General features: G+C 40.0%; 1 protein-coding gene across 1 annotated transcript in view; it reads right to left on the bottom strand.

Annotated features, from left to right (window-relative positions):
* Themis (thymocyte selection associated) overlaps positions 1-10,329 on the bottom strand; it is a 203,027-nt gene that overhangs the window by 9,822 nt on the left and 182,876 nt on the right. The window contains exon 5 of the mRNA XM_026787485.1: positions 1,422-1,564. Within this exon, the coding sequence (XP_026643286.1) occupies positions 1,433-1,564 (132 nt within the window). The 3' untranslated portion in view covers positions 1,422-1,432. The remainder of the gene's footprint in view (positions 1-1,421; positions 1,565-10,329) is intronic.

The following is a 10,329-nucleotide window of genomic DNA, read 5'->3' on the forward strand; positions in this document are numbered from 1 at the left end:
GACCGCCCACCTCCATCCAGGTTCAGTAAGTTGAGCATCCAAACTGCCCAGGCCCCCCCAAAGCCAGCACGTGCAGTAGGATCAAAAACCCATTGCCATTGTTCTTGAGTTTTCAGTAGTCCTCCTTGTCCGCTATGTTCAGCAAGTCCGGTTTTATCCCATGCTTTTTCAGACCCAGGCCAGCTGGCCTTGGTGAATTCCCGAAAGATCATACCCATTGTCTCAGAGTGTGGGTGTACCCCTCGCAGTTAAATTTATTTTCAGAGTAACCCATTGACTCCAATTTGTGCTGTGCATTTAGTCCTGGGTATGGAACCATCCAGTTGAGGGTAGGGTGGTCGATCTACCAGAATCTATACCCTTAAAGAAACCTAATTCTTCCTCCTCCAGAAGTTATCATCTGTCCAAGGCTTGATGAACCTTTTTCACTGCATGCTAAACTGAAGATGAGCTTGGTCCTTGTGCAGCACTTGTACAGACAGCAACCACCACTGTGAGTTTACAAGCAGAGTCACACTGTCATGTCCAGAAGACACTTGCTCTGATCCTCTCCAACCTCTGGATCTCACCATCCTTAATCTCCATGATGATCCCTGAGCTTCCTGACAAAAGACATGGATATCTCATTTGTGTCTGAGTCCTCCTCAGTCACTTATTTTCTGTATGTTGACTATGAGTTTCTGTGTTTACCATCATACACTGAATGAAGAAACTTCTCTGTGGTAAGGTCTAAGCATTGGTTGAAACTCAGTTACCATCAGCTCTTTCAACCCAAAAAAAACTTCCTTATTCATCTAGTGAAAATATAGAATATTGTGATTGGGGCTAGGGAGATGGCTGTCAGAAAATTTTCTTCTGCAAGGCATGAGGACCTGAGTTTAGAGTCCGGGCAGCCACATAGAAAGGCAGGAACATTGATGTGCTTGAGTAACTCAAGAGTTGGAGGCGGCAGAGACAGGAAGGTCCCTGGCTAGCCAGCTAGCCTGGATGAATTGATGAGATCCAGGTTCAGAGAGAGACCCTACCTCATAAAGTAAGTTGGAGAACTCCAAGGACTTTTTAGTGCTTGAGTACTTGAGTGTTGTTCTCATAGAGGACTCAGGTTCTCTCAGTACCTATAGGGTGAATATAATTCTCTGTACTTCCAATCTCTGGAGAAACTCTTTCTTCTAGCCTTCCAGGATTCTGAATGCATGTGATACACAGATAAACATGCAGGCAAAACCCATTGACATAAAATAAAAAGATATGTCTTGAAAAAAAAAATAAAGAAAAGCCCCAAGGAAGATCTGCAGCATTGGCCTCTGATTGCTACACATGTGCTGTGTATTCCAAACAATATGGAAGCAAGAAATTCTGCATCGTCCCCTTGTCAGATAGGTAGGTAACAATAGTGGATGGCTTAACTGACCTGCAATCACCTTGTTGCTTGCTACTCCAGTGGCCCCTGCTTGTTCTTCTGCCTCTCCACATCAACCAGATCATTTCGAAAACCCACTGGTATTCTTGAATCCAGGCCACCTTGAGCAGGGCGAAGTTTCTTGACTCTGTCTGCATGGTGACTCTGAAATGGCAAGCACATGTAAATTATCAGCCCCAAATAAATGCCTGTTAGAGAAATGACAAGGACAACACATTGAGTTTGTCTCTAAAGTTCCTCATACATATTATGTATAGAATTTAACACATTAAATCTTGGTTTTATAGAACAAAAGGCTTATGAATCTTGGGAAGTATATGTAAAGAAATGAGAGGCCAGTATGATGACCTGATTCACCCAAGTTAACAAAGAAAAAATGGTGCGGCTAGAACTCCTGGCCACCACCGCCATAATCTTTATGTCATTCTGTAATTCATTTGTCCTGTCTGTCTGCACAGAATAGTGACCTCACTGAAGGTTACAGATCAGTTGTGTCCTTGTTATCTATGTCCATTGTATGCAATTTTACCAGGTCCTATTGCTTTAACTTTTTACATACCCACATGGCTTCCTTTTGAATCAACAGGATATTGACACATCTGGAGGGTGAACAATCCACACTGTTGTTTATTTTCTCAGGTCTGCATTCCCATGAAGTGATGAGAACATATGTAGCATAGCATGAGGGAAGCTGACCATGAGCTTCTGTTTACCTAGGGTACCAGTTGTGTAAGCTGAGGTGAAGCACATCTATAGGAGTCCAGTTTAGACCAAGAGAAACCAGATCAAGCAGGCTCAACCCCACAGCTTCATGAACCAATTAAGTGTGATTTAAATTGTATGCCCTGAGCTTTTTCCAGCTAGTCAAGCAACATCGTGTGGTGATGACTGTTTCATCCTAAAAATCTATCCCAGACACTGTTGTGTGTCAATGCAAATATATAACAGCCTCAGACTGTCAAATACAACGTCTCAAGATGTTTATGTAGAGGATTAAAATAATGCGGTGAGTCATTTATAGATAATTCTCAAGTCCCTTTTCTAAAATCAAAGGATGGAAGCTAAGTAATACTGCCAGGGACTTCTCAAAGGACCACTTGAGTTCTGATAGTAAATGCAACTATTTAGCATCATACGGCTTAAATTAATTCGCTCATAAGCTACAAAATATACACTCATGGCATATTATGAAATTTTAAATCTGTGTCAAGGCAGTATCATCTCACAGTTTTTGAAACGATGAAGATTCAATATCTGCATAGCCTCTTGATTTGTAATTACATGCTTTTGGAAAATATATTAATGCTAAGATAGATTTTAAATCATAGTTTCTCAGTAGTGAAAAATAAATTAGATTAATAGAAAAAATAGTTTAATGACTTTCTTCATACCAAATCCAACTGATAACACGAAAACATCGAGGGACCCCTGGGATGACAGTGGATAAAGGCACTTGTTGCAAAACATGATGACCTGAGTTTGGTCCCTGGGATCCACAAGTTTTTATTTGACGACTTTACATTTGACTCATTCACAAACCACAAAGAACTAAGAAAACTGAACTCTGTAAGTTTTCCTCTGGCCTCCATGTTTGCACTGTGTATGCTCCATTCCCGCTCCTTCTCTGGTACCCAAACAATACAAAATGAAACAAAACATATCTCCAATGCTTTAAGCAAACGAATAAATAAAAATGATGGTGAAAATCAGGCAGTTTGTGGAAATTATACTCCAAATTCTAAAGAAGAGACTTTAGACATTCTTAGATTGAGATCTTTGTCATGAAGTCACAGTAAAAAAAAAAAAACTAATGATGATGGTCTAGTGTTTATGTTAAAAAAGAAAAAAAACAACCCTGCACTCCTTGGTGAAAACATTTGTAGAAGTGGATATTTTAGAAACACAACAGCATTTCATAAATTAATAACTTCCTTCTACTGAAAGAACTTCCTAAAGAGAGTCTCCTCTAGTAGAGCCCTGTGTGGTTTTCTAAGGCTTTACTTTACTCATAACTAGGTCCTGACCCCAGTCCCCAACCTCAAACAAAGGAGTTGCATGTCCCATAAGTCACTAACCCAATCCCATCTTCTCATCCCTTTTTCCTGAGTTTGGATTATCAGGAGTCTGGGTTCCCATATCTTAAATTACAATTTATTTTCCGCTACAATAAAATTCCCACAGTGATTTCTCCATTGCCCAGTTGCCATCTGTCAACTTCCAGTTCTCTCATTTCCCAAGTCCCCTCTTATGGTTCTCAAATGCTTCTACTCTGAATTTCCCTTTCGCTTCACGGATCACAGACTTCACTTCGCTACATATTCAGCTTTCATTTAGAGCACAGCTTCTACCTTCGTGTGTTGACTAGAAGGTCCCCTGGAGACTCACTTACTCTGTAAGTGGTGATAGCTGTATTCCAGTTATCCCTGGGTTGACGGTCCACTTCCCCTGAATTCTGGGTACCGCATCCTTACTTCCTACTGTTGTTGTGCTTACCATCTTGTTATATACTATGTCTCTTACTGTTGCTATTACTTGTCCGCTAACCTGTGGTTAGCATGAATCCTGGACTGATGTTGTCTCATCCAGTCTTAGTGTGGAGAAAATTCTGAGTAATAGTCACATCTAGGAAAACTCCTCATTTAACATCCCAACTGTATCTCTATGTTACAATCAAACTTTTCTCTGGCTCAGGCATTCATTTTATCCATCAAATATATATTTCAAATTCTGAGTTTTTAAGCATGCTAATTATTGCAGTCATTGAAGATATATGATTATATAGTATCCTATATATCTCTAATTCAATATCCACTGGTCTACAAGTGAAAATTATGGTCATATTAGGTAAAGTGAGAATCAAGAACTGAGTGTGAACACAGAACCTTGGGCTTTGAGAGAACTGCCTGATAACCGACATAAAAAGGGGGTCACCGGTTGGCACTGCTTGGATATCAAACCTTCGAACTGAAGGTGGAGGTCCAGAGGAAACTGATAAAATTTGTGCAAAGAGTTGGTGAACTGGCACAGATTTGGAATGCCATGCATCCGGTCTGTGTTACAACTCTTTGTTACACAATCAAAAGAAATAATTTGTTCTGAGGGATCTCCAATGAACTAGTCATAAAAAATCCTGACCAATGATATTAAAGGACCATTGCATTACTTTTGATGCTATTCTTCTTATGTTTTAAACACAAATTCTTAGTTTTAATTGTGTATGTGTCAGCAGGTTGTATATCCATGCCATAATATCTGGGGACAGAAGGGAACACCCTGATTAGACATCTTACTTTGTAAAAGAGCAATCCTTTCCAAACTGATTTGTTTTTTAAAGAAATCAGCTCCTCAATGTTCCTAAACCAGTGCTCTGTCCCAACATCTAAACTAGTTCTCTTCAGAAAGTCAGTTTAACTGGTAACTCTGAGGAAATGCCCAGCGTTATTCAGGGATTTCTTAGCTTTCTTCCTGTGGTTTCTCAGCTTTTGCTCTCATGGAGTGTAACCACCATCCTGAGAAATCCTAGGTTTGCTACAGTAACACTAATTCTGGGACTGAGCACTACATGCTCCCAGAACACCCACAGGAGACTGAAGCTGACAGTTCATGTCCCGACTACCACAGAGTTCTCGAGTCGAGAAGTAGATGCAGGCCTTGGAGCAGACTTCCTTCATTCTCTGTATGTGAGGGCTTCTTTTGGTTTCCCTTATGTTTTGAATTGTGATAATAATTTAATGATAAATGATATTATTATTTTTTAAAATGCTAGTAAGAATACGGAAGTCCTAAGAGTAATTTTTCTTCTTTGTCATGTGCCTTTATTTGTGTGTTCTCTTTGGTCACATGGCTTTAGCACAATAAGCAATTTAGGTCATCAAGTGAATTTAAAAAGCAAGACATTTCTCATTATGCACTGTAAGACTCTAATTTACTTTGATACTTCTAGGGAAAGTACTAAGCAAGAAAGAACACAGACTATGAAAATTAATCTAGATTCGACCATCCACACTGTCCTCTCTGCCAGACAACATTCTAAGGTTTCACACGATTATTCACATATGGTCACCGAAGCCATTCTCTGCCCAGAATGTATTCCTTTTCATACCTAGGAGGAGGGGTACATCCAGCTGCTACTCCTGATTTTAAAAAGAAGGTGTCACTTTGCACCTTTATGCTCCTTTCAGTTGTTTTTAGCCTTTTATTGCTCCTGAAAGTCTGTTCAGGCCCACACACACCGGGCCTTCTCCATTGCCCCACCAGAAGCTGAGTTCCAACTTTTCAACAGCCTCAGGACTCTGGGCCACCATCACTCACCCTCCAGGCCCTGGGCTCCTCACTTTGACCACACCAGCTGGGCCCTAACCCACAGCTGATGAGGAACTCCATCGGCAGCAGAGGTTGCATAGATCTTGACACTGAGATCTTCTTGGGCCCAGTTTGTTTGACAGACAGTCTGTCCATTTGGTTAGACACATAATAGGGCGTCTATCTCTCCATTCCTTTCTCTTGGATCGAAGAATCAACAGTTGATCCTTAGAAAATGAATATATAAGTACCTATTTACTATATTGCCCTGATAAGAGATGATTACCCTCATTCCAGCCCTTCAAGAACTACCTCTTCCTCTCAGTCTGATTGCCATTATATCAAAGCGGAGCCATCTCGGTTGAAGCCGTGATTAGAAAACCTTACCACATATCATATATTAAACATCTTACCGTGTTCTCTTGGATAAAACCTTTCAACTTGCTGTTAATCCCCACTTTCAAAGACACATTTCAAGAGTATATTTTATATATCTGGCCAGTTCAATTCATCCCTCCTCACTCCTCTAAAATTCCATGAATTCAGCTGAAGATGGTGTAAGTATTAGAAGCACTGCTTAACCAAAATATTTCTGTCATAAAATAAGAATAGAATGGATAGCTAATTTATGCCACTGTTATTCTGAGATGAGCGAGAAGCCCTGCAGTCTTCAAAGATGTTTTTCCTGTTACACCACATACTAGAAACATTTGCACAAAAATTGGCTGTTTTCCAGCTAATGTGGCAAGCACCTGTCCTGCAGACGCCAAGGTCGGCTTACTCAAGGTGTTGATGTCATGAACTCCACAATGGTTCTTGGTGCACAGAAATCTTTCTCGTTCTTCATTATGTTACTCTCCTGCAAATCTTAAAGGAATTGGTTTGCATGGTTATGGTCCACAAGTTTCATAGTTTCTGTTTTAATGGAAAAATCACAGCTCTCAGGTTCTGGAAGGGTAATTGGTGCCTAAATGGCAGACAAATCATCTTATTTTGAAATCAAAAAAAGAGAAAGTACGACGGTATGAAAATAATGTGACCCTGTTTTGGTTAAATTAGTCTGGGTGCAATTAATTTTGAATTAGGGGCCATATGAGGAGCATTTAAACAGTGTCCAGCAGAGCCGTCCTTGCTGCAGATGCCAGATGGGAGCTGCAGTGGACCATATAATAGGTCTGTAGCAAGCAAAATTTTTTTGAATTTGTTTCTTAAAAATTACATTTTAAATCAGTTCAATTTTCTGAGGACTAAAACCCATGCTTTCACAGGAACCTTTAAGAAGTAGAGAATATGCCAACTTGGTCTAAAACGGTGTCACTTAGTCGACTGAGCTGGGAACGGTTCTGATGAGTCTGATTCAAGCGTTCACACTGTAGAAATGTAAGTGGCATCCCTGCACTAAAATGTTGGCAAAATTAAAAAGCTTGTGTATCTATGAAGAAGTGGCCAACATAGGGCAAGGTCTGTGCAAGCTGCTGTCTATCACCTCACTCTGACTCAGTCCCAAAAACATCTTGCCACTTGCTGCTCTTCCGACTGCTTCTTGTCCACAGCGGTTGCTGCTGTCTTCATTGTTCACTTATGTGACAGGGTCACACACATTGCGGTCTGGTCTTGAATTCGGTATGTAGCCACAGATGACTTTGATCTCCAAATCCTCCTGACTCTATCTTGCAGGTCCTTAGATTGCAGGACCGGCAACTATGAACTATGCTTGGTTCATGTGGTGCTGTGGACTGACCTGGGATGTCTTATGGGCTAGAAAAGAACTCTACCAACTAAGCAACATCACCCCACAAATTGATTCTTGATAATATTTATAAATATTTTAACGTGAAATTTATTTCTAATGGATGGGAAAACACAAGTTGTCTACATTGACAATATTTGTCATGTTCCATACATGTTATATATTGTGAGCTGTTGAAAGGATTGCTAGGCCCCATTATGAAACACTTTCTCCAAATTATAGCTGAATCCCAGGCAAAGCCTTTCTTTTCCAGGTCACCCCCACACTGTGTACCTGATAGCATTCTTAGCTCTTGACTCTCCCTTTCTGTCTTTCTACCAATAGAACTGGAAAGGGTCCTGCATTCATATCTCTGTTCAATTCTTTTTCTTGTTTGTTTTTAACCCCTTGTTTCTATGGAATATAGTCATTATTGCCTTTTAGAATGCCCCATCCTAAAAATCGACTCTGCTCACACACACTCTGCCAACACTGTCCTTCCCCCTCCATCCTGAAACCTTCTCTGCCTTCTCTTGACCTCACTTCCCCTTCCAGGCTGCCTTTGAAGCCCTATGCCAACTGCTGAATTGTGGTGATTACAAACAAGATCCTCAATTTCTGCTCATCCATTATTTGCCGGCTCCTACATTTTTCTCTCACCAATCCCCAACGTTTTGCAATTCACTACTTGTCTCTGATATAAATTAATGTCCCTGCTGACAACTCAGTTATCTCAGGATCTGTTTGATACCAGGTCCATTCCTATTATCTGACATGTGATCTCTGCAGTCTAGAAATCCATGAACTTATGAAACTCCCTAACCACTTCATCAACTGCGACAGGGCTAGGTGAAACCTGATTCTCCAGCTCTTATCTTCACTGCTGTCCTGCAAATCTGTCTTCTGGCTAGTCATGGCCTCTTGAACTGTCAGCTGTGATACCAAAAGGAGTTCTGCTCAAAATCGAACCTGATGTGTTTCTGTCATGTGTGGTGGAGCTCCCAAGGCTGGTTCCTTCCTCAAGATTTATAATTGTTCATGGTTACTAGGGGAGAGAGGGTTGCTGGGAACTTGACCGTTCCCAACGAAATACGGACAGTCAATGCTTGCTGGAGAGTTAGATCTTTTTTTGTTCAGTCATGTAGCAGCCTATAAATTCCTCTTGTTCCTGCAAATAATCCCTCACTCACTTTCATCTACGTAACTGTGGGTAGACTCTTAGATTCATCCAGCCAACGTGAGTAGAACTTTGGTCTATTTCTGCTCGTGGTGCTTTGTCTGAAGTGAGAAGATATTTTGTTGATTTCTCAGAGAAAAGTCACCCAATTACTGACTTACAATGTGCTCTCTAGCCTTTTTTGAGTGCCACCTCCAAGCGGTGTGGCTATTCCCCTTCCTGCCTCACCCCGACTTCCCAAATCAATTGCTCTTCTTACAGTTTTCATCTATTGACTCTCCTCTAACATGTGTCTGCTTGGTCCTATCTTTAGTAATACCACCCTACTCTTCCAGCTGCTCCTCCCTCTCTCCCATTCTCCTGGCTCTGCAGAGTGATGATCCGTTTCCTACTTGACGTCTACGCTGACGACACTTTCACCGGTAACATTCCACATCACACTGGCTTTTTGAAGACCTCATGGTTCCTCCTCTTCCTTCAGCTGGACATAGGCCTGCTAAGCACCTCATCAATTCTGAAAATTGTTTGCCCTCTGCCTACACACATGTCATTCCCTTCTGTTTCCAGAATTTTTTGTGTTCTAATCTCTCTGTGTGTACTTTGTTGCTGTTGTTTTGTTTTGTTTTCATTTTGTAATAGTTTCTAAATCTGTACAGTACTTATTCTTTATTTTTTTTAGTCTTGGGGTTTTTGTTTGTTGTTTGCTTGCTTTTCAAGACAGAGTTTCTCTATGTAACAGTCTTGGCTGTCCTAGAACTCACTTTGGAGACCAGGTTGACCACTAACTCATAGAGATCCACCTGACTCTGCTTCCCCAGTGCTAGGATTAAAGGCATGCACCACCATACCCAACTGTCTGATTATATATTCTTTGTAAAAATATTTTGAACACAAAGTCCCCATATTTGTACATTAACTTGCATATACATACTTCAGAAACAAATATATAGTATATGTGTTTGTTCTAATGATATACCACATGCATTTTTTTAAAACTCAGTTGAAATTTTAAAAGAAAAATAGTTCAAATAAAAACACTTTAAGTGAAAGTTTTATTTAGTGATATGTTTAGGAAATATTTGATCATTATCAACTTCTAAGTCTAGATTTAGAATTTTATGGTATATAAGTTCAACTATTTGATCATAATTCAGATGATTTATAAACTAAGAGAGATAATAACTATCCCTAATAGACATGAGTCCTCACAGAAATACATGGATCTAAACAGAAAAAGTCTCTCATTAGTTGCTTCTGTGTGGGCAGGGAATCTGAAATCAGTTCTTCATGCTTCTATAGCAAGCACTTGACTAAGTAACCTCTTCAAGTCTCTTTCCACAGTTTCAAAGTTTGTAAAGATTATAGTCTGTTTTCATCAGTGAAGGAACACAAAATCAGAAATATGCCCAAACAATCGATCTTCAAAATGATCTCTGCAAGACAGCTCTTTTATTATAGGAACTTCTTAGTCTTTTTCAATCAAAGGTAACTTGAGTATGTTCGTTCGTGTTCTCACTAATTTCAGACATTTAGTATAAATCAGAAGAACTTGGGAATGTGTCTGAATACAAGTAGATACATCTTTCATTTTAAATAGAATGTTTTGTCATCAAGATAATCAGCAAATCTCTAAAAGATGCAGATGAATACTGGAGACATTCCCCCTACTTGGGTGATTCTAATATATATATATATATATAG

The sequence above is a fragment of the Microtus ochrogaster genome, linkage group LG9 (genome assembly GCF_000317375.1).
Source record: "Microtus ochrogaster isolate Prairie Vole_2 linkage group LG9, MicOch1.0, whole genome shotgun sequence".
Taxonomy (NCBI): domain Eukaryota; kingdom Metazoa; phylum Chordata; class Mammalia; order Rodentia; family Cricetidae; genus Microtus; species Microtus ochrogaster.